General features: G+C 40.6%; 1 protein-coding gene across 1 annotated transcript; it reads left to right on the forward strand.

The window, feature by feature from the left end:
- Nucleotides 1-17,432: 17,432 nt before the first annotated feature.
- LOC139407638 (histamine H3 receptor-like) lies at nt 17,433-23,623 on the forward strand. Its single transcript, XM_071151475.1, has 3 exons — nt 17,433-17,881; nt 18,375-18,541; nt 20,342-23,623. The coding sequence occupies exons 1-3, from the start codon at nt 17,629-17,631 to the stop codon at nt 21,191-21,193; spliced, it is 1,272 nt and encodes a 423-aa protein (XP_071007576.1). The 5' UTR covers nt 17,433-17,628; the 3' UTR covers nt 21,194-23,623.
- The last annotated feature ends 2,720 nt before the right edge of the window (nt 23,624-26,343 follow it).

The raw sequence follows: 26,343 nt of genomic DNA on the forward strand, positions 1-26,343 counted from the left end.
CTTTTTAAAATCATAGTCGCACACCTTATGTAGCCTAGCCGATAGGCCTATATGTTTTGATAAGATTCGTATTACAACTAAAGTGGCCAAATAACTTCTTAAAATGAAGCACATTAATCCGCTTTAAAACTGATGTAGAGCCTAACTGGTATACATAGGCGGCACGTGAGTTTCATGTTTGGGGAAGACAATTTTCAGCATAAAAAATTCACCTTTATAATAAAGCATTACATGCATAGTAGCATTTGCTGTCACTTTTCAGAACAGTGTTCTCCCGCTAATTGATTGCATTTTGGAACATTTGCACTTAAAGCCTATTGCCATGTGGGCTTTGCCACACTTATAATGTGAAGAAATAGCCAAATATTTTATCAACATTTTAAGCTAAACGTTCTGATGTGTTGCATAAGCCTCATTGCTTTTTTAAAAATGTTTCGATGCTAGTGGTAGTATTAATTTAGGATCTATCGCATCCCACAACTGTCCAGAGTATGTTTGGAATATTTCTTTCTCGCACAGAATGAAAAGTTGACCAATAGAATAGGTCAACTTTTGTACTATGGGGGATAGAAGATTGACGTAGGCTAGTGCTTTTGATGCTTTTTAGGCCTAATCATGTTGTTGCACAAGAAACAAAGCAGAGCTCATGCCCTTTGTCGTGACTTTACTTTAATTAATCTGAAGACTGTTATTTATCTAATCAACTAACTATGTTTAATTGTTACTCGATTAAATTAATAATGTAACAATTAACTCATTGGGATTTGGAGCACCACGAGAGTGGTTCTTTAAAGAGTTACCATCTCCCAAATTCTTTACCTATCACATCCATAAACAGTCAACTTATTAATCATAACCTCATATCATATCATAACCCTGCATCTGTGCAAAAACCCTAGCCTTACTTATGATTCAGTACTACACAAATTGGTTCAATTATTTATTTACTAGCTAACTAAATGGTAACACAAGATGAACATACAAACTTAGTACATTAGAAACAGGTCCCTAGCCAACTGACAACAATATGGCTGCTTGTTACAAAAGACATGGAGAGAGAGAGAGGGAGACATAACATTGGTACATTTAGAAACTACTCTCACTTATTCTTTGCACATGAACCGCCGCCCGCTTAGAGTAAGAAATCATGAATGTATTTATGTGAAAATGCCTTGGTTTGCTGTGTATCTCTCCTAACTTGGTCGCCTTGGAAAGTGGGTTGGGCCTTTTCGCGGCACGTTTGTAAGGCTCTGATTGTCCAAAAGGGGTTTCTCTGTTGTTCTCCTCTGGCATCGTCCAGTATCCGATGACTTGTCGTGTAACTACAAGTTATTTCTCCTTCCATTTACTCTGGAAGATGCTTCTTTTAAGAAAGGCAAGCCAGCCTTTTTAGAATGTTGATGGTTCCCAGTGGGGTGATGAGGGTAGCGTACTATGGTGGTTTAAAAAGAGTGGTAGAATGTTTCCAATTCAATTAGCTTTTCTAGATACTTTACCCATCATTTCATACAGTTTGTTTTCACACGCTCTCTGACCTCACTCAAGGAGGCAGTGACTACTTACTTGTACAAAGTTATAGAAACAATTTCCTCTTATAGTTTCTAAAATCACATCCCTCACAAAAACACTTTCAGAATTTTTCATATAGCATGCACAACGTAGAGGATGGAAACATTGTACATGTAGTATGTATAGTTTTCAAATTACAGTATTTCCTTTATAATATTTTTAATGACATCACAAAATAACACACAATATGACATTAGTCTTCTTTAGACCGCTTTTGACCATTCCCCATGTTCTATGTTAGAAATATTGTTCCAGTATTCGCTTTAGAATGTGCTAGCATTTCAGCGGGAAAAAGCATGTGACACAAAGGCACATTCCTCTAGTAAATTTGGAGAGGGAGAGAGCGGAATGTTCTGTCCTTGATTTACAACAGTGTACTGCGGGGGAGAGAGGGTCTGGTTGAAGTTATTTATTGCAAAGCTGATCTGACTTATTTCAATACTCACAGGACAGTCATGACACTTTCATGCTACTTTTTTCAAAAAATCATTAGTCACATCATGCATCCTTAGAATGTATTACAAATCAAAACATATAGCCCAACGTTTATCACAACTAAAGTTGCATAAATAACTCTAAATAAAACATATAGGAGGACCTGTTTCTTTGTTCACCGCTCAATTGAGCCGCATGTGTGCAGTCCCTTGGAAATCGTTTGGAGAAAATATCCTTTCTATTTCATTCAGCTATGTTCAAATTAATTCATCATACTATAAAATTATATAAAATAATGCCACAGAATTGTAAGCACACTTTTTCTGCTAAATAAACTAGTGTAGCCCACAGCCATATCAAATGCATTTATAAAGCCCTTTTTACATCAGCAGAGATGAGTCTTCAGTAAAGACTCCCATATGGATAGACAGACCATTCCATAAAAAGGGAGCTCTATGGGAGAAAGCCCTGTCTCCAGCTGTTTGCTTAGAAATTCTAGGGACAATAAGGAGGCCTGCGTCTTGTGACCATAGCATATTTGAAGGTATGTACGGCAGGACCATATCGGAGAGATATGTATGTATGGAGCAAGTCCATGTAATGCTCTGTAGCTTTGTATCCCAGAAACACACGGGGGAACCTAGTGAATGACCTGCAGAGAGCTGGGACAGAAGTAACCCCGTGTGTTTCTGGGATTTTTGCTCACCGTTCTTGTGATCATTTTGACCCCACGGGGTGAGATCTTGCGTGGAGCCCCAGATCGAGGGAGATTATCAGTGGTCTTGTATGTCTTCCATTTCCAAATAATTGCTCCCACAGTTGATTTCTTCAAACCAAGCTGCTTACCTATTGCAGATTCAGTCTTTTTTCTCATTTTGTCTGTCATAGTTGAAGTGTACCTATGATGAAAGTTACAGGCCTCTCTCATCTTTTTAAGTGGGAGAACTTGCACAATTGGTGGCTGACTAAATACTTTTTTGCCCCACTGTATCTACATAGGTGTAGAGGGCCCATTATCAGCAACCATCACTCCTGTGTTCCAGTGGCATGTTGTGTTAGCTAATCCAAGTTTATCATTTTAAAAGGCTAATTGATAATTAGGAAACCCTTTTGCAATTATGTTAGCACAGCTGAAGACTGTTGTTCTGATTAAAGAAGCAATAAAACTGGCCTTCTTTAGACTAGTTGAGCATCTGGAGCATCAGCATTTGTGGGTTTGATTACAGGCTGAAAATGAAACAAATAACTTTCTTCTGAAACACATAAGTCAATTCTTGTTCTGAAAAATGAAGGCTATTCCATGTGAGAAATTGCCAAGAAACTCAAGATCTCATACAACGCTGTGTACTACTCCCGTCACAGAACAGCGCAAAATGGCTCGAACCAGAATAGAAAGAGGAGTGGGATGCCCCGGTGCACAACTGAGCAAGAGGACAAGTACATTAGAGTGTCTAGTTTGGGAAACAGATGCCTCACAAGTCCTCAACTGGCAGCTTCATGAAATAGTACCCGCAAACACCAGTCTCAACGTCAACAGTGAAGAGGCGATTCCAGGATGCTGGTCTTCTAGGCTGGTTTCCAGGCAAGTTTAAGTACCTGTTCTGACAGAGCTGACTAAAACATCTTGAAAGGGAATGAACCAGTGTTTTGAATCTGTTCAGACCCAGAAATGTGTTCCTGAAATAACATCATACTTCTAAGAAAGGGGGGAGGACATGCCTTTCACGACCATGGTCATGCATTGGGGGCAGTATAGCTTGCAAATAGGTTGCCTAATGTGACCTTATTGTTACCCCTTTTCATAGAAGGCTAGATTTGGCTCCAATTTATTTTGATAAATCACCAAGTATGCTTATTGCAAATTTCAGGCTTGAACTATATCATTTTACACGCTGTGAAGTGGTTGGCTGATTAACAATCAGCACATTGAAATGATCACCGGTTTAGCTGTACAAAGTGAGCTTAGCAGGGAACATGACATGAGGCTTCATACAATTTTTATTTTACCTTTATTTTAACAGGGAATCCCATTGAGATCAATGTCTATTTCTCAGGGGAGCCCTGCATGCACACAAAAGTACAAGAGAATACAAAATCACATTCACACTTGAGAAACAAATAACAAATCACATTCCTCATAAGAGGTCCCCAATATGCATGTTGAACTGCCCAAGAGGCATCAGTACATCCAGTTGTAGAGAACTCTGTAGACTGTTCCATACAAGGGGTGCAAATAAACTAACTGCTGATATAGCCAACTCTGAGGAGAGAACAAAATAGACATAGTTTTAGCTAGAATATGGGTGCACTTTTGTTTCGGTAGTGAGTAAACCAATGGTCGTTCTGCCCTTGAGCAAGGCAGTTAACCCCCAACAACAACTGCTCCACAGGCGCCGATGATGTTGTGACGGCCCTGAATTATTTTGAGCCGTCTCAGTGCTTCTCCTTCCAATAGGGTGCTTTCCCTTTAATTCCCAATTAAATAGCCAGCATCAGCTGCGCAAAAGTGGCGTTTGTGATGGAGACGTGACTGAGGATGTGTTCCCGAAACTTCTCTATTCCGGTTGTTTTGTTGCTGTTAAACGTGTGTTTTGTAGCCTGAGAGTTTACCCAGGATCGGATCCACTCTTTGCGTCCGTGGACTACTCCTCTCTATTCTTCGTGGCCTTTCTCCGCTGGAGATCTGTTGGCGGATTGGATTGTCTGACTGACCGACTGACTACCACCTTTTTTGTATACGGTATTTCATTTGTTTTGATATGATGTATACGGTGATGATTTATGTAGTTAGATGTAGTTGAGGAATTAGTAAGAGCAGATACGCTTTAAAGTTCTGTGGTAAAATGGTTATATTGATTGTATGATTTAATACTGGGTTTACGCTACACGGAATGAACGGACCAACATTGCGTGACTAAAGTCACTTGAGTTCACTGAACTCCTTTACCGGGCGGGACTCTTTTTAGGCCCGAGGTACAGGACATTTCTGGAGGAACCAGAACTCATTGTATTATATTATTATGTGTGTGTAATCCATTGATGTTGCTAATACAACCCACGCAAAAGAATAGTTGTTTTTGAAGTTCTTTCAATGTTTTAAGGGTTTATGAAAAGTTGATTTCCCTTCTGACGTTTACATAAGTCCTTTGTATGGTGTAGACTTGACGGACCAGATGGGACTCATTCCCTCCCAAACTAAAAGGAGAAACCAAGGTTTTCTCTGGTAGGCACAACCTACCTGGCACCCCTATAAAAAAATAACCTCAAGTCAAAACCGTTACAATGTGGACGTTGATTAAGGCAGCCCCCCGCACCTCTCTGATTCAGAGGATCGGGGCACCCCCAGTACAGAGCTTGCTCAGGAATGCCAGCAGGCAGGTGTGAGTGCATCTGCACGCACAGTGAGGCGAAGACTTTTGGGGGATGGCCTGGTGTCAAGAAGGGCAGCAAAGAAGCCACATCTCTCCAGGAAAAAAATCAGGGACAGACTGATATTCTGCAAAAGGTACAGGGATTGGACTGCTGAGGACTGGGATAGTCATTTTCTCTGATGAATCCCCTTTCCGATTGTTTGGGGCATCCGGAAAAAAGCTTGTCCGGAGAAGACATGGTGAGCGCTACCATCAGTCCTGTGTCATGCCAACAGTAAAGCATCCTGAGACCATTCATGTATGGGATTGCTTCTCAGCCAAGGGAGTGGGCTCACTCACAATTGTGCCTAAGAACACAGCCATGAATAAAGAATGGTACCAACACATCATCCGAGTGCAACTTTTCCCAACCATCCAGGATCAGTTTGGTGATGAACAATGACGTTTCCAGCATGATGGAGCACCTTGCCATAAGGCAAAAGTGATAACATCGATATTTTGGGTCCATGGCCAGGAAACTCCCCAGACCTTAATCTCATTGAGAACTTGTGGTCAATCCTCAAGAGGCGGGTGGACAAACAAAACCCCACAAATTCTGTCAAACTCCAAGCATTGATTATGCAAGAATGGGCTGCCATCAGTCCAGAAGTTAATTGACAGCATGCCAGGGCGGATTGCAGAGGTCTTGAAAAAGAAGGGTCAACACTGCAAATATTGACTCTTTGCATCAACTTCATGTAATTGTCAATAAAAGCCTTTGACACGTATGAAATGCTTGTAATTGTACTTCAGTATTCCATAGTAACATCTGACAAAAATATCTAAAGACACTGAGGCAGCAAACTTTGTGAAAATAAATATTTGTGTCATTCTCAAAACTTTTGGCCACGACTGTACACTGAAAGCACAGAAATCTGATACACTGACAACAGGGTGAACAACTCACTGGTTGTCGATGAATACTATATGTTTTCCCTCTTCGTAATGAAGTGGTGCTCTTCGAACTCTTCTCTTTTCCCTCATTTATTCAGTGTTATTTTCCTTTATTATTTTGCAGGATGAGACATCCGAAGCTGGGAGAAGAACAAAAAGTCAAAAAGCAAGGAGACAAAGTAAAAGTGATACCCTCTATATCAGGGGTGGGCAAACTTTTTGGCTCGATCGGGATTTGGAAATTCAATGGAGGGCTGCATTTTTTGGGGAAGCAATTGTTTGTTCAAATCAATTTGCAGGGGCCTCCCAAGTGGCGCAGCGGTCTAAGGCACTACATCGCAGTGCTTCCCTACAGACCCATGCGTCCCTACAGACCCGGGTTTGATCCCAGGCTGGCTGTGACTGGGAGACCCATGAGGCAGCGCACAATTGGCTCAGCGTCGCCCGGTTTGGCAGGCTGAGATTTCCTTGTCCCATCGCGCTCTAGCAACTCCTGTGCCGGGCCGGGCGCATGCACGCTTACAAGGTGTACAGTCCGACACATTGGTGTGGTTGGCTTCCGGGTTAAGCGGGCATTGTGTCAAAACATTTATCACCCTAATGTAAAATTAATGTGTGAGTCATTTATATTCATAAAAAAAGTGCTGCGTACATGATTAGGAAAGTGCATAAAGTGTTCTCAGAACATTGCAGTAATTTTGGGGATTGCCGGACTAAATCTTTTTTAATTCTTTTTTTATAACCAAAATGTCTTAATTTCCAAAAAGTCACTCTCTTTCTGTATCCCTCGCCCTTCCCTCCTCTCACCAATGTTTTGATATTTGAGGACCTCTGTAGTTGACTCCCCACAACCTCTTGTCAACAGAACTGCTGTGACTCAGCAACTCAATAGAAACTTAATCTGGGTTTCACAGACAATAAAATCACATTTCCAATGCCCTGTACATTATGCTGAAACATAGACAGTTCTGCTTTAGTAGCCTTAATATCCATTACCATGCCAACTGTATCAGGGAATCAATCTTCTTTTGTATCTCATTGTATCAGTCCAGGTTTATGAGTAGAGATTTGCTGTTTTCAGTCAGATTTTAAACCTGAAAATGTATGGCGGTTCAGGAGGCATAAAAATATGCTTTGAAATCCTCTGTTGGAATGGTTTCTCTGTTAGAGGTGTTGGGCAGACTTTCCAACACTCTCTTTTCATACAGAGTCAGTTTATTTTTCAATATAGTCCTAAGTGAGTCTTTAAATATGAGTTGTGAATTATCATTCCACACCTCCATTTATTTATAATTTACATGACAGATTACACATACAGTGGGGAGAACAAGTATTTGATACACTGCCGATTTTGCAGGATTTCCTACTTACAAAGCATGTAGAGGTCTGTAATTTTTATCATAGGTACACTTCAACTGTGAGAGACGGAATCTAAAACAAAAATCCAGAAAATCACATTGTATGATTTTAAAGTAATTAATTAGCATTTTATTGCATGACACAAGTATTTTATACATCAGAAAAGCAGAACTTAATATTTGGTACAGAAACCTTTGTTTGCAATTACAGAGATCATACGTTTCCTGTAGTTCTTGACCAGGTTTGCACACACTGCAGCAGAGATATTGGCCCACTCCTCCATACATACCTTCTCCAGATCCTTCAGGTTTCGGGGCTGTAGCTGGGCAATACGGACTTTCAACTCCCTCCAAAGATTTTCTATTGGGGTCAGGTCTGGAGACTGGCTAGGCCACTCCAGGACCTTGAGATGCTTTTTACGGAGCCACTCCTTAGTTGCCCTGGCTGTGTGTTTCGGGTCATTGTCATGTTGGAAGACCCAGCCACAACCCATCTTCAATGCTCTTACTGAGGGAAGGAGGTTGTTGGCCAAGATCTCGCGATACATGGCCCCATCCATCCTCCTCTCAATACGGTGCAGTCGTCCTGTCCCCTTTGCAGAAAAGCATCCCCAAAGAATGATGTTTCCACCTCCATGCTTCACGGTTGGGATGGTGTTCTTGGGGTTGTACTCATCCTTCTTCTTCCTCCAAACACGGCGCGTGGAATTTAGACCAAAAAGCTCTATTTTTGTCTCATCAGACCACATGACCTTCTCCCATTCCTCCTCTGGATCATCCAGATGGTCATTGGCAAACTTCAGACGGGCCTGGACATGCGCTGGCTTGAGCAGGGTGACCTTGCGTACGCTGCAGGATTTTAACCAATACCGGCGTAGTGTGTTACTAATGGTTTTCTTTGAGACTGTGGTCCCAGCTCTCTTCAGGTCATTGACCAGGTCTTGCCATGTAGTTCTGGGCTGATCCCTCACCTTCCTCATGATCATTGATGCCCCACGAGCTGAGATCTTGCATGGAGCCCCAGACCGAGTGTGATTGACCGTCATCTTGAACTTCTTCCATTTTCTAATAATTGTGCCAACAGTTGTTGCCTTCTCACCAAGCTGCTTGCATATTGTCCTGTATCCCATCCCAGCCTTGTGCAGGCCTAGAATTGTACCCCTGATGTCCTTACACAGCTCTCTGGTCTTGGCCATTGTGGAGAGGTTGGATTCTGTTTCATTGAGTGTGTGGACAGGTGTCTTTTATACAGGTAACGAGTTCAAACAGGTGCAGTTAATACAAGTAATAAGTGGAGAACAGGAGGGATTCTTAAAGAACATCTAACAGGACTGTGAGAGCCGGAATGCTTACTGGTTGGTAGGTGATCAAATACTTATGTCATGCAATAAAATGCAAATTAATTACTTAAAAATCATACAATGTAATTTTCTGGATTTTGATTTTAGATTCCGTCTCTCACAGTTGAAGTGTACCTATGATAAAAATGACATGCTTTGTAAGTAGGAAAACCTGCAAAATCGGCAGTGTATCAAATACTTGTTCTCCTCACTGTATACTTTATTCAGTGCTGCTCAATTATTGCTGCTCTTTCTTGCTAATTATTGCTGTCAAAACAGTTTGGGAAAATATATACTGAAGAAGAATATAAACCAACATGCAACAAGTTCAAAGATTTTACTGAGTTACAGATCACATAAGGAAATCAGTCATTTGAAATAAATGAGTATTCCCTAACCTATGGATTTCACATGACTGAGAATACAGATATGCATTTGTGGGTCACAGATATCTAGTAGGGGCGTGGATCTGAAAAACTAGTCAATATCTAGTGTGACGACCATTTGCCTCATGCAGCCCGACACATCTCCTTCAAATAGAGTTGATCAGGCTGTTGATTGTGGCCTGTGGAATGTTGTCCCACTCCTCTTCAATGGGTGTGCAAAGTTGCTGGATATTGGCGGGAACTGGAACACACTGTCGTACATGTTGATCCAGAGCATCCCATAACATTCTCAATGGGTGACATGTCTGGTGACTATACAGGCCATGGAAGAACTGGGACATTTTCAGCTTCCAGGAATTGTGTACAGATCCTTGCAACAAGGGGCCGTGCTTTATCATGCTGAAACATGAGGTGATTGTGGCGGATGAATGGCATGACAATGGTCCTCAGGATTTCGTCATCTCTGTACATTCAAATTGTCATCGAATAATGCCTGCCCATACCATTCACCTACCCATACCATTCACAACTTTCATTGACAATTTTGATACCTTCTGGAAATAAAGCTCATATTTCAAGGAGAATGGGATCCACCGAAATCATTTGAGTTCCTGGATCCTTTCACAGCAATATAAGGCTGCATTGAAACAATGACTTATCATTGCCCCAAGTAATGTATGTGATATCAGTAGAGAGGTATATTTTTGGGGTGATTTAAATATTGATTGGCTTTCATCAGGCTGCCCACTCAAGAGAGAGTTTCAATCTGTAACTAGTGCCTGCAACCTGGTTCATGTTATCAATCAGACTACCAGGGTAGTTACAAACAGCACAGGAATGAAATCATCAACATGTATAGATCATATCTTTACTAATGCTGCAGAAATATAGTGATTCCTTTGTTGTTGATGTAAAGAATATTTGTTGGTCCGTTGTGTGTAATGACGAGCAACCATACGCTACACTAGACACATTTATGAATCTGCTTATCTCAGTTACTACTAAGCATGCATCCATTAAGAAAATTACTGTAAAAACTGTTAAATCCCAGTGGATTGATGAGGAATTGAAAAATGGTATGGTTGAGAGGGATGCGGCAAAAGAAATGACAAGTCATTCTGGCTGTACAATCGATTGGCAAACATACTGCAAATTAAGAAATCGTGACTAAACTGAATAAAAGGAAGAAGAAACTACATTATGAAACAAAGATAAATTACATAAAGAATGATAGTAAAAAGCTATGGAGCACCTTAAATGAAGTTTTGGGCAAAAAGGCAAACTCCGCTCCATCATTCATTGAAGCAGATGGCTCATTCATCACAAAACCCACTGATATTGCCAACTACTTTAACAATTTTTTTAATTGGCAAATTAATTAGCAAATTTAGGCATGACATGCCAGCAACTGACGCTGACACTGTGCATCCAAGTGAGACAAGCATTGTAATTTAGAATTCTGTAAAGTAAGTGTGGAAAAATGTATGTGTTATGGCTTTACACCCCCTGCTATATTGTGAATAAAGAGTTACCTGTCTAACAGAACACAGAGGGTATTCATTAATGGAAGTCTCTCCAACAAAATCCCCAGGGCAGCTGTCTAGGCCCCTTACATTTTTCAATCTTTAATAACGACATGCTAACACTGAACAAAGAGCTGCATTAGTTTCAGAATGGGTGGCAAGGATATGTTAGTCCTAAATATTTCAAAAACTAAAAGCATTGTATTTGGGAAAAATCATTCACTAAACCCTAAACCTCAACTAAATTGTGTAATGAATAATGTGGAAATTTAGCAAGTTGAGGAGACTAAACTGCTTTGAGTAACCCTGGATTGTAAACGGTCATGGTCAAAACATATTGATACAACAGTTTCTAGGATGGGGAAAAGTCTGTCCATAATAAAGCGATGCTCTGCATTCTTAACAGCACTATCAACAAGGCTCAGAAAAGGGCAGCATGGCTGGCCCTTGGATGTACACAGAGAGCTAACATTAATAAAATGCATGTCAATCTCTCCTGGCTCAAAGTGGAGGAGAGATGTTATTTGTGAGAGGTATTGATATGTTGAATATAGTGAGCTATCTGTTTGAACTACTGGCACAGCTCCGACACCCATGCATACCCCACAAGACATGCCACCAGAGGTATCTTCACAGTCCCCAAATCCAGAACAGACTATGGGAGGCGCACAGTACTACAAAGAGACATGACCACATCAAGTAACTAACGCAAGCAGTAAAATTTGATTTAAAAACAGATAAAAATACACCTTATAGAACAGTGGGGACTGTGAAGAAACACAAACACTGGCACAGACACACATGATAAGACACGTACTCTACACACACATACACATGGATGTTGTATTGTAAATATGTGATAGTGGAGTAGTGGTCCAAGGGAAAACACTAAATGTATTTGGTAAAGTAGTATGAAATGTAATGTCATGTAGTATTTTTTAATTGTGTATAACTGCCTTAATGTTGCTGGACCCCAGAAAGAGTAGCTGCTGCCTTGGCAGCAGCTAATGGGAATCCTTAATAAACACAAATACAAGGTTGACATTAGCAAACCGGTCACCCACACAACGTTATACATGCCATCTGCCCGGTACAGTTGAAACCGGGATTCATCCATGAAGAGCACACTTCTCCAGCATGCAAGTGGACATCGAAGAAGAGCATTTGCCCACTGACGTTGGTTACAACACCAAACTGCAGTAAGGTTAAGACCCTGGTGAGGACAACGAGCACGCAGATTAACTTCCCTGAGACGGTTTCTGACCGTTTGTGCAGAAATTCTTTGGTTGTGCAAACCCACAGTTTCATTCTGCTGGTGAAGAAGCCGTATGTGGACGTCCTAGGCTGGTATGGTCACACGTAGTCTACCTGCACTGGCTGGATATATGCACACTCAGAGGTCTCTATCCACACACATACACACACTCACACACACATAAATACACACACATTGTTACACACACATTGTTACACACACATTGTTACACACACACACACACACACACACATACACATACCCACCATATACACAGGTGCCACTTTTCTTTACTTTTAGTATTATATATCCTGATGCCTAGTCACTTTACCCCTGCTTACACTTTTTTGGACAGTGAAGCTAAAACTTTTGATTTGGCTCTACACGCCAGCATTTTGGATTTGAGATTTAACGTTTTATATGAGGCGACAGGGTATTTTCATACATATGTTTTACCGTTTAGAAATGAAAACACATGATGTATCTAGTCCCCCCATTTGAAGATGTCATAAGTATTTTGACAAATTCACTTATAGTGTATTACATTTTGTCAAAAGTTTAGTATTTGGTTCCACATTCCTAGCACGCAATGATGCATTTCAGTGGTGGTCGGTGCCGTTTAAGATGAGGGAGGATGATACATTTTTTATGAGCATGGCCTTATTTCTATTACAGCATATTGGATGACTGTCATTCATATTCTATTCACCCAGCTCAATGTTACATCGATAGGTTTAGGCTATTACATGATGCTAGAATGTTCTCTGTACCCATCAGGAGGTTGCTACAACCTAGCCTATGAATTAAAGTTTACAACCTAGGTGCACAGGTTGACAGAATTTTTAGTGATCAAGGTGACATACATTGACACATTCAATACTGCTTTGCACACTCTTGCCTGCATCTAGCTGATCTATGGTGTAATCATTTGTCAAACAGTTGCAAATGTGAGTTTCTATTGGACAAATTCAGGTATTTTTATCCCTGTTTCGTTCCGTTTGGTTCTGTTTAAGAAATATTTTTCAACAGAATCGGCAGAATGAATACAGCCCTGATCTCACGCAAACACCGTTCACTTTCATAGCAGCGACATAAAAACAACATGATCACTTTGCTCGTTGTATATATAACGTTGTATATATAATTCCTTCTCGCAACTATCTACGTGCTCTCCTTCTCTCACCTTTTCCCTTTGCTTGTGGACTTCAGTGCACAACACATCAGCTGTCTGTGACCAGGCAAAAAAAACTTTCCAAGCCAAACCTTCCTATCATGACAGCTAAACGCTTCACACAGCCTACATCATTGTCACGTCATAGTCAACCCAGCTACTAGAACAAACGCATTAGTGAACCTGCTACAATCATGCAATACAGTGTACAGTCAAAAAGCAGTTTAGGTAGTTACACCGGTAGGCCCCGGTGGCAATAACTTAATAAAACCAAAAGCTTACCTTGATTTGGAAAAGTTCCAGTGTTGGATAGCCATAGCCAGCTAGCTAACATAGCATCCCTCTCTTTTTGAGCCAGGTGTTTGAGTAGGCTAAACTAACTAGCTGCATTTCTAGCTAAGTGAAAGTGTTTTTTTTTTAAATACAACCAAATATAACTATCTCTCTCTCTCTCTTGCTTCTCCTTATCTCCTTAAATACAAAAATGTATTTGTTAAAAACTGTTCAACTATTGTCTTTCTCTCTCTTTGAGTCAACTACTCACCACAATTTATGCACTGCAGTGCTGGCTAGCTGTAGCTTATGCTTTCAGTACTAGATTCATTCTCTGATCTTTTGATTGGGTGGACAACATGTCAGTTCATGCTGCAAGAGCTCTGGTAGGTTGTAGGATGTCCTCCGGTAGTTGTCATAAATACTGTCTAAGTCTATGGAAGGGGGTGAGAACCATGAGCCTCCTAGGTTTTGTATTGAAGCCAATGTACTCAAAGGACAGAAGCTAGCTGTGGTGCTACCCTACAGAGTGCAGCTGAGACTACTACTGTAGACCTCCATTGCAAAACAGTGTGTTATAATCAATTATTTGGTGATGTGAATATATTTAGTGTAGCTTTATCTAAAAAGGATAACTTTTTAATGTTTCCCTATTTTTATTTTTATGAAATTCACTGAGAAGATGGTCCTCCCCTTCCTCCTCTGAGGTACCTCCACTGATGCATTTGCAGTTTGTTTTGGTTGTCTCGGATTATGTTATACCCAATAGAAATTAATGGTAAAAAATGTATTGTGTCATTTTGGAGTCACTTTTATTGTAAATAAGAATTGAATATGTTTCTAAACACGTATATATTAATGTGCATCCTACCATGATTACGGATAATCATGAATAAGTTGTGTATAATGATGAGTGAGAACGTTAAAGAGGCATAAATATCATACCCCCTAAATAAATGCTAATCTCTCACCATTACCAATAACAGGGGAGGTTAGTATTTATTTTGGGGGCATGATCTTTGTGCATCTGTAACTTTCTCACTCATGATCATCACGAAGGCCACCATAGGAGAGCTGTTTAAGGTAATATGCAGATAAGCAATTTCCTAGGTGCAGATTTTCATAGGTGCTTAAAATAAAATGATCAAAGAACAACATTAATAACAAAACATTTTGAAACACTAAGAATAATTTCAGTGGCAAATTTTTGTACTTTGATACTTTCTCCCATTTCTATGTCAGGGTTATCTGTCACACCCTGATCTGTTTCACCTGTCTTTGTGATTGTCTCCACCCCCCTCCAGGTGTTGCCCACCTTCCCCATTATGACCTGTGTATTTATACATGTGTTCTCTGTTTGTCTGTTGCCAATTCGTCTTGTTTGTTCAAGTCAACCAGCGTTTTGTGTTTTAGCTCCTGCTTTTTCCAGTCTCCCTTTTCTCACCCTTCTGGTTTTGACCCCTGTCTGTACTGACTCCGAGCCCGTCTGCCTGACCACTCTGCCTGGCCCTGACCCTGAGCCTGTCTGCCGCCCGGTACCGTTGCCCCACCTCTGGTTTACTGACCCCAGCCTGCCTTGACCTGTCTATTGCCTGCATCTGTTGGAATATTAAACTATTGTTTATTCGACGTGGTCTGCATCTGGGTCTTACCTTCATACTTGATAGTTATTGCTTAACAACTGTCATTACATTGAATCACTATGCAATTTACTCAGTCTCATTTGGCTGTATCACTGACATTTCAATGCACACTAGAGAGCATAAGGGCTTTTTGCAGTGATACAGTGATACACAAACGATTTTCAAATAGAGTATTCCATCCACACACAACTGTGTTCATTGTGTACAATACACGACCAAGAGTTTGTGGACTCGTAGTCGGCTTTCCAATTCATCCCAAAGGTGTTTGATGGGGTTGAGATCAGGGTTCTGTGCAGGTAAGTTAAGTTCTTCTACACCGATCTCGACAAAACATTTCTGTATGGATCTCGCTTTGCGCACAGCGGCATTGTCATGCTGAAAGAGGAAAGGGCCTTCCCCAAACTGTTGCCACAAAGTTGGGAGCACAGAATCATCTAGAATGTCATTGTATGCTGTAGTGTTATGATTTCTCTTCACTGGAACCAAGGAGCATAGCCCAAACCATAAAAACAGCCACAGACCATTATTCATCATCCACCAAACTTTACAGTTGGCATTTGCCAAACCCAAATTTGTCAGTCGGACTGCCAGATGGTGAAGTGTAATTCATCACTCCAGAGAACGCGTTTCCACTGCTCCAGAGTCCAAATTCTCGACGCCACTCCAGCCAACACTTGGCATTGTGCATGGTGATCTTAGCCTTGTCTGCGGCTGCTCGGCCATGGAAACCCATTTTATTAAGCTCCCAACGAACAGTTATTGTGCTGACATTGCTTCCAGATAAAGTATGGAACTCAGTGGTGAGTGTTGCAACTGAGGACAGATGATTTTTACATGCTACGTGCTTCAGCAGTTGGCGGTCCCATTCTGTGAGCTTGTGTGGCCAACCACTTCACGACTGAGCCGTTGTTGCTCCTAGACATATCCACTTCCCAATAACAGCACTTACAGTTGACCGGGGCATCTCTAGCAGTGCAGAAACTTGACAAACTGACTTGTTGGAAAGATGGCATCCTATGACAGTGTCACGTTGAAAGTCACTGTGCTCTTCAGTAAGGCCATTCTACTGCCAATGTTTGTCTTTTAAACACCTGGCAGCAACGTGTGTGGCTGAAATTGCCGAATCCAATCATTTGAAGGGGTGTCCACATACTTTTCTATATATAGTGTATGTCGTAAAACTGTCAGTTTTACTCCCGGCAGAAGGTTTGAGTGTATTTCCTACTGATAGGATGTTTGATCTGGATTAAAATAATAAAGGAATGGTAATGCATAAGTCATTTTTCTTCTCTGTGAAGTGGACCGATGAGGCTCAAATGAGTCCAGACCTTTCATTTCTGGGATCAAACTTAGGGGGCTTTGGGAAGGAAGTGTTGGGGAAGACCATAGAGACCATAGAAGTATATAAACCCAAAATGATTAGGGTCTGTATGGGGGAGAATGTGATGGAACTGGGTTAAAATAATGATTATAAACTGGGTGGTTCGAGCCCTGAATGCTGATTGGCTGACAGCCGTGGTATATCAGACCGTATACCATGGGTATGAAAGAACATTTATTTTTACTGCTCTAATTACGTTGGTAATCAGTTCATAATAGCAATAAGGCAACTTTGTGGGGTTTGTGGTATATGGCCAATATACCATGGCACTCTGCAATGCGTGGAGCACACACAAAAACAAAGCTTAATGAAGCCACATTATTTTACATTCTCCCTTCATGGCTGATTTCTTTCTCATAGGCTACCTCTGTAGGAAAGGGATTCAATCCAGCCATCAGCCTTACTTTCTCTGTGCACATTGTGCAATATCCAGTACATCTCTCTCTCTCTCTCTCTCTCTCTCTCTCAGAAAGGTGAAACGGTCATGATTGTGGTCAGGCTATAGCCTATGTTAACAGGCAACACATTGTGTCAATGTGTCTGTTGGATAATATCATGCCAAATCATATGCAGTGATCAGTTTTATATTCAATGGTTTTATTCCAACTATAATACTAAATGGGCTACAAACAAATGTTATAGAAATCCCAGTGCGCGCTGGTGGTGGATATTTTTGTCCCATACCACCCATTGCAATCTGACTTCTCTAAAAAGTAGCGTAGCACATGAACCCGAACCTATGCGCCAATAACCTGCCTGTTTGATAACGGGGAAATCACTGCATCCTCCTCCACGAGAGCAGACACGGAGGAATGTAGTTTTACAGCTGGGGAAATTGTTATTCAGAACGAAGCTTTTATTCCAAAGACATCTTTCGTATTCGTGTTTCTGCCTCTCTTAATAACAAGGTTGGAAGATATCTATGGAAATCACATTGATTCAGAGTTTCAAAACTAAGTCAAGTGTAATGAGTTTATTGTAGGAGTAACTATGGGAGTTTATATCCCGGAATCTAATACAAGCTCCAACTTCACTCCCGGCAGCGACTCGGCCACAGTCCACGAAGCTGGAGCGACTCTCCCGGGCTATATGAAGGTGATCCTGGCAGTGCTTATGATAACTCTGGTTGTCGTGGTTGTGGCTGGTAACGCACTTGTTATCCTGGCTTTCATTGTTGACAAGAGCCTAAGAAATCAAAGCAACTACTTCTTCCTCAACCTTGCTCTTTCAGATTTTCTTGTTGGTAAGTAGTCTGTCTGCCTGTCTGTTTATCTGTCTATCTATCTATCTATCTATCTATCTATCTATCTATCTATCTATCTATCTATCTATCTATCTATCTATCTATCTATCTATCTATATATATCTAGTAGGGCTCTGTCGTGGGATAATGCCAATGGTTTGTTCATTTGCGTAGCTACAGTATATAAGACACTGTGAAGTGCCATTATAATGGATAATACTTGTGGAAATATATGTTTTTTTGGAAATTATCTTTGAAAGTTCATTATAGCAAAGGATTATTAACTGATTTATACAGCTCTTAAAATAATTCATGATGGTTCCTGAATGCAAATTAAAACACATCTTTGGTCATTATTTATACACACAATTCTGCCACTTGCCAGCAGGCTTGTTGGAAGTTACTCAGCTGTGAAAATGAATTCTGACATTGATTATGGAGCTATGCAATCATTGTTTGGGGATCAGTCTGTACACAGTGTGTATCCTTGCAGGTGCCTTCTGCATCCCTGTATACATCCCCTACATCCTGACAGGCCGCTGGGTGCTGGGCAGAACTCTCTGTAAGCTGTGGCTCCTCATGGACTACCTGCTGTGTACTGCCTCTGTCTTCAACATCGTCCTCATCAGCTACGACCGATTCCTCTCCGTCACCAGAGCAGTGAGTATAGAGAGCCACTGTGCCACACGAAGGCATGCATGGACAACATGCACACATGCACCCATATACACCCAAGAATGCAAGCATGTGGACACGTTTGCACGCGTACACAAATGCGTTTTCAAATGTAGCTACTGTATGTTTTACTGTTCACGTGTCCATCCTTTCCTCACTGAAGAGGTTCACTAGGCCTGTTACCAATACAGAGATCCTGCAGAATGGGTGGACAACCACTGGCAGTAGGACTTTAATGTCTTGATGGGATCCACAGTGTTGGGGTGGCAGTGACTCTGAATGAGCTCTGTTGGAAATCCAGACTGAGTGGGTTGGCCCTTGTGGACCAGCGTGCTACTCTCTGACCTTTTGCCTGCTTTTGAATGCTAGATAAAGTATCCCTGGATATTCTGGTCTGAATACTGAACTGGACAATGGTTCACCTACCTTGCATTCTTGCCTGTGAGTTTGCAGCTAACATTGAACGTTATCTAGATATAGGGCTCTATTCAACACGTATCATGGAAAATCATCAGTGTGATTGAAATTTAAAGGCAATGTTCCCATGTTAGCGGAGTCTGCATTCACGGTAAATGCTGCAGATGTCGGCTCAATAGGAAATTACCTTTACATTTCTAGTGCGCTATCTGTAACACTTCAGCGATACAGATTGAATAGAGCCCATAGTTTTGTTGACCTGTAAGGGGCACTATCTAATCATGAATACAGTCTCTCACAATCATTCATCTGAAATGCTAGTTTTGGCAAATTAATATTGTTCATGACAGAGTTATGAACTAAAAAGATTGATGTTTCTTACATGGGACCAAGACTCTTACCAAAACATTTTGGACAGACTACGCAACAACAAATGGTGCCATGGTGTGATCTAAGAGGGGCTTTTGTCACTTTGTAACTGCTATAGCTAATTTCCTTCTGGAATTCATACTGAACAAAAATATGAACAATTTCAAATATTTTACTGAGTTACAGTTAATTTAAAATACAATCATTAGGACCTAATCTATAGATTTCACATGACTGGGCAGGGGCGCAGCCATGGGTGGGCCTGGGAGAGTAATTGCACACACCCTCAAAATTGAGACATCTGTGGCATTGTGTTGTGTGACAAAACTGCATATTTAAGAGTGGCCTTTTATTGTCCCCAGCACAAGGTGCAACTGTGTAACGATCATGCTGTTTAATCAGCTTCTTGAGATGCCACACCTGTCAGATGGATGGATTATCTTGGCAAAGGAGAAATGCTCACTTATCGGTATCTAGACACACCCATGACAGAAAACAAAGGGCTCTATTCAATCCGCATTGTGAATGTTCAGCTTTACAGTATGATTGAAATTTAAAGGCAATGTTCCATCTTTAGCGGAGATTGCATTCACGGTAAACACAGCATATGTCGGCTCAATCGGGAATTACCTTTACATTTGTATCACGGAATCTGTAACACTTCAGCGTTACAGATTCAATCGAGCCCAATAGAGTCCAAAGTCAAGTTGTTCAGTTTGATGACACAGCCTGACTCTCATTCTCTTCTGGCTTCACTGACACACCATGGAGAAAAGGGCCCTTGAACCCTATTACCGAAGGAAATCATACCTTTCCCATATGTCCAAATAATGCCTCAGGTGCTTAATGTGTGGATCCAATAAACACCTACAAATTGAGAGATATGTATGGATTATGCAGATTATTACTTATGTATTATAATTATTTAATGATTGTGACATATGATTTTATTGTGAAGTATTGTATGGTCTTTATTTCACTTCACCACTCTACTCACAGGTGAAATACAGAGCCCAGCGGAGCATGACCCACCATGCTGTGGTAAAGATAGTGACTGTGTGGGTGTTAGCCTTCCTTCTCTATGGCCCTGCTATCATCTTCTGGGAGCTGGTCGTGGGAAAAAGCATTGTCCTTGCCGATCAGTGTTTCGCTGAGTTCTACTGCACCTGGTACTTCCTACTCAGTGCGTCTACGATTGAGTTCTTCACCCCATTTATCTCTGTGGCCTTCTTCAACCTGAGCATCTACCTGAACATCCAGCGGAGGAACAAGAGCAGGGCTATCCGTAAGGAGGACACCAAGGCACGCAGCGACAGGGGCAGTCTCAGGGACGAGGGTGCTGCCTTGACTGTGTTTTTGACTTGCAAGGCATCATCGCGCAAGCCAGCTGCTGTTTCAGCTGTGATAGAGAAGGACGAGGAGCTGTCGCCGTCCTCCAATGGGGAGCCTTGTAGCGGACACACCTTCATGCAGAGCAAGAAGTGCCTCACTTGCAGGATCACTTCCAGGCCCCTTCAATCCCAATCCCCCACCGGGCCCCCCAGCAGGAGCTCACAGGGCTCCCGCCTCTCCCGCGACAAGAAGATTGCCAAGTCGCTGGCCATTATAGTGTGCATTTTTGGGATCTGCTGGGCACCATACACCCTATTGATGATAATCCGGGCAGCTTGTAGTGGGCGATGTGTGGAGCACTACTGGTACGAGATTACTTTTTGGCTCTTGTGGCTGAACTCTGGTATTAACCCTTTCCTGTACCCTCTCTGCCACAGCAGCTTCCGAAGGGCTTTTGCTAAGATATTGTGCCCCAACCGGCAGTCTGTCCAACCTCACATTGAGACCCAGTCTTGCTAGTAAGACATTGCATGGCTGGATGAGAGTCATACTGGAGTGAGAAGACTACTGCAAATGGATGTGGATTGTCAAACAAAAGTTCAGCCATGAATAGGACTAAGAAACCCTTTTTTAGTTGCTCACTATAAAAGGGTATAAAACATTATGAAAAAAGTGATTACTGATAACTCTATGTTTTGTTTGAGATACATCAAATACTTCTTTCCTACTTTTTCCACTTCACTTCAGGCTTCTTTTCATTGAAAAGTTTCAAGTTCTTAGTTAGAAAAGCCTTCTTCCGCTAGAATGAAAGATATGCATCTTCTAGTGATCTATTGAGAGGACAAGCACCTGTCAGTCACAAAGTGAGTGATGACAGGGCAACTGCTGGTTTGTCAGTCTGCCGTCTATCCCACCTCTCAATACCTGTGTTCATTTTGTGTGCTGTGGTTATCACGGAGGAGGGAGAGCATGATGCTTCTTTATCTCCTGTGAGCGAATTTACACGTCCCATGTAATTTAAGTGGTAATGATGAATTTAAATCCACTTAATCATTGTTTTGTGTTTATTTATTTTCTTTTGCGTGTTTCAACTTTCATATATCCAGACATGGAGTCTATTTAGGCTATTTACTGTGCTTTGATTGACGACCGAACAACAAGTGTTGACTAGTTTATAAAGCTGTCGAACTGACTGAATAAAGTCAATCTCCAATATCCCTTTGCTATTCATAAATCATACAATGTAGTTATAAGTCCATTGTATCGCACCATGACAAATAAAACAAAGATCTTGTTTGTATTTTTGGAAGGTGGCCCATGTATTCCCCCTTCACACAGGTGGTGACCCTTGTGACCTAAATAATTATTGTCCTATTTATAAACTTTCTTGTCTAGATAAAATATTAGAATCTTTGATAAATTCTCAACTAAGATCTTTCTTATCTTTGAAATGTATTCTAAATCAGTTGGGTTTTAGACCAGGTCATAGCACAATCTCTACTGCATACCTAGTTCTAGTTATAAATGATTTAGTGGTTAACTGCATGGATAAAAGGCAACATTGTGCTGCTCTCTTCATTGACCTGCCAAAGGCTTTTCATACTGTTGATCACTCACTGCTAATTCAGGGCTTTCCTCAATTGGCCAAGACCGGGCTGCATGTAACTGGTTAAAAAATTACTTGACAGATAGAACTCAATGTGTATTTACTGATGGTGTTAAATCAGGTTTCCTGGAAATTACGAAAGGTGTCCCGCAGGGGTCGATTCTGGGTCCTGTACATTTTACTGTTTACATTAACAATGTCTAATTGTCTGTAAAAAATGCAGATGATACTGTTGGGTATGCTATTGCCACCACGTTTGAGCAGGCTCTATCTGAACTACAGTCTGCATTCATTGTATTACAGAAAAACTTTATTGACATGAAATGAGTATTGAATGCAGGGTAAAACTAAGTATGTGTTGTTCTCTAGAGAGCATAAAAATAACTCTGATGATTTAAGCATATGTACTTTGGATAGTGTCCATATTGGTTGTGTCCCTGCTTACAAATATCTGGGCATCTGGATAGATGAAAAGCTGTCTTTTAAAAAGCATATTGGTGAGTTAGTTAAGAAACTGAGAATGAAAATTGGCTTCTTCTATAGAAATAGATCCTGCCTCTCACTCAATAGTAAAGAGCAGATTATACAGTCGACGTTCCTATCGGTCCTACTGTAGACTATGGCGACGTCATCTATATGAACACATCTGCCACTTCCTTAAAGCCGTTAGAGGCAGTTTATCGTGCACTTCGCTTTATTACCGTTGACAATTTTAGTACTCATTACTGTATTCGCTACCAGAAAGCTGGTTGGCCCTCTTTGATGTCACGTAGGTTGATACATTGCTATCTTTTCATTTATATAGTACTTTTACAAAAAGTCCCACTGTACCTAACATCTTTACTAAACTTTAGACATACACGTTACCACACCTGGTCTCAGGGATGGTTAACTCTGGAAATTCCTTTGGTCTCTACTGAGTTAGATAAATCAGCTTTTAGTTTTCTTGCACCTTATTTGTGGAACAATCTTCAAAATGTTCTTAAATTTGATGTTTTGGTGCCTCTAAGGCAATTCAGAAAGCTGATTGAGAACCTTATTATTGATGAATGTGTTGGTTTTTTATGACCGTGTTTTTCTTTCTGCTGCTTTGTATTTATATTGATGTGTGTATTTTCTGTAATTTCTGTAATTCAGGCTTGTCTGTAAAAGAGACCATGGTCTCAGTATGACTCCCTGATAAAGGTTAAATATAAAATAATACATGTGTAGGTTTCGAAGCCCATGTCCAAGACTTGCCAGTGACTGGTAAAGTGACTTGTCAGTGTAACCTAGTGTTATTAAAGATGTTGATATAGGCCGACTGATTTGATTAATTAAAGTGCCCAAAATGGAGTAGTAAACCGCTGTTTTCTGTGTAGCAAAGCCCATGTTTAACACCTGCTTCATTCTTCAAGCATACCTGTATTCATTGTCGCCTGTCTTTGTATAAAATTGGGGGTGCACAATCTGATGGGGGATCTGAGGGTCCTCCCCCTGAAAATGTTTTGCAGTTTTAAAACCATTTTCCTCCAATTCAATATTGTTTTCTTGATAGAACACAAACATTTTCTTCGATTTTTGCCACAATAAACTAAAGAAAGAGTAGACTAGATTTGTTTTTTTCTGACTAGATCACTAATCTAAAGCCTTCCCTTTAAAGTCAGGTATGAAACCTAACCAACTCTGTGACTCACAAACATCCTGCCTAACTCTCCTGACAGTCCCACCCACAGTTATTGATTGACAGGCCAAACTGTTAAAGGGATAGTTCACCCAAATCACAAAATGAAACATCGATTTCCTTAACCTTTGCGTCCACAGCCACAGAGCCAATAAAATACATAATTTGAAGAACAAACATAATTGTGGAAATTCATATCTTGCAGTAAAACTGTAAATATGAATTTCATCTCAAGAGAAGACAGGTTTAATGTTAAAAAATATAATTGTACTTAGAAAATAGTCCTGATCATATAAGCCTAGGCCTAGACAATATTAAAAACAACTAACAACACACTGAATTCATACATACATTAAGGTCTTTCTAATCTACTCAATACCATCTTCCCCTGTTTGACTGGCCTCTTCTACTTGTCTGGCAACTCCATGGACTTAGGGAAAACACTGCTATCTATGTGCCATGTCTGAAACTTTGACTTTTTGTAGGGTAAGAACCAAATGCTTGTATTTATATATCAAAGTGAATTAATGTAATCTACTTGTTGTAGATATATTTTTTTAGTTTGAGTTTGAGTTTTGTTGCTACTCATAAGGATTTTGGTATGAATAGCAGAGGTGCAGATGTTCCTAGGGCTGGCAGGGAATCTCAACTCTTACTAGTGTTTTATGTCTGACAATTATAGATCTGAATGGTTCTGGTGTACTTGTAAATGTTCTATGTAGGAAAAGATGTTCACTGTTATTTTCAGTGAAATGTGAAAGAATAGTAGATAGTGTAATACCGAATCAGGTATTCCTTGGTGTGATTTCTACATCTACAGCAATTTGTTTGCAACCTATAAAACATGTGTGATTATTTACATACCTACTTGGACACACCTACTCATTCCAGGTTTTTTCTTTATTTTTAGAATAATAGTGAAGACATCAAAACTATGAAATAACAATGGAATGGAATCATGTACAGTATCATGTACAGTACCTTGCAAAATATTCACCCCCCTTGGCATGTTCCAATTTTGTTGCATTACAACCTGTACTTTAAATTGATTTTTATTTGGATTTCATGTAATGGACATACAAAATAGTCCAAATTGGTGAAGTGAAATTTTAAAAATTACTTGTTTAAATTTTTTATTTTTTTTAACTGAAAATTGGTGGGTGCATATGTACAGTTAAAATTTTTATTTGGATTTCATGTAATGGACATTGGAAGTGTACCTATGGATGTATTTCAAGGTTTACTTTCAAACTCAGTGCCTCTTTGCTTGACATGATGGGAAAATCAAAAGAAATCAGCCAAGACCTCAGAAAATAAATTGTAGACCTCCACAAGTCTGGTTCATCCTTGGGAGCAATTTCCAAACGCCTGAAGGTACCACGTTCATCTGTACAAACAATAGTACGCAAGTATAAACACCATGGGACCACGCAGCCGTCACACCGCTCAGAAAGGAGGCGCGTTCTTTTGGAGAAATGTTCTCTGGTCTGATGAAACAAAAATAGAACTGTTTGGCCATAATGACCATCGTCATGTTTGGAGGAAAAAGGGGGAGACTTGCAAGCCGAAGAACACCATCCCAACCGTGAAGCACGGGGGTGGCAGCATCATGTTGTAGGGGTGCTTTGCTGCAGGAGGGACTGGTACATGGTAGATAGATGGCATCATGATGAAAGAAAATGATGTGGATATATTGATATATTGGGTCTTCCAAATGGACAATGACCCCAAGCATACTTCCAAAGTTGTGGCAAAATGGCTTAAGGACAACAAAGTTGAGGTATTAGAGTGGCCATCACAAAGCCTTGACCTCAATCCTGTAGAAAATGTGTGAGCAGAACTGAAAAAGCTTGTGCGAGCAAGCAGCCTACGAACCTGACTCAGTTACACCAGCTCTATCAGGAGGAATGGCCACAATTCCCCCAACTTATTGTGGAAAGGCTACCCAACACGTTTGAACCAAGTTAAACAATTTAAAGGCAATGCTACCAGATACTAATTGAGTGTATGTACACTTCTGACCCATTGGGAATGTTGGTTAAAGGAATAAAAGCTGAAATAAATCATTCTCTCTACAATTATTCTGACATTTCACATTCTTAAAATAAAGTGGTGATCCTAACTGACCTAAGACAGGGAAATTTTACTAGGATTAAATGTCAGGAATTGTGACAACTGAGTTTAAATGTATTTGGCTAAGGTGTATGTCAACTTCTGATTTCAACTGTATTCACCCCCTTTGCTATGAAGCCCCTAAATAAGATCTGATGCAACCAATTACCTTCAGAAGTCACATAATTAGTTAAATAAAGTCCACATGTGTGCAATCTAAGTGTCACGTGATCTGTCACATGATCTCAGTACATATACACCTGTTCTGAAAGGCCCCAGATTCTGCAA

The sequence above is a fragment of the Oncorhynchus clarkii genome, chromosome 4, assembly GCF_045791955.1.
Source record: "Oncorhynchus clarkii lewisi isolate Uvic-CL-2024 chromosome 4, UVic_Ocla_1.0, whole genome shotgun sequence".
Lineage (NCBI taxonomy): Eukaryota > Metazoa > Chordata > Actinopteri > Salmoniformes > Salmonidae > Oncorhynchus > Oncorhynchus clarkii.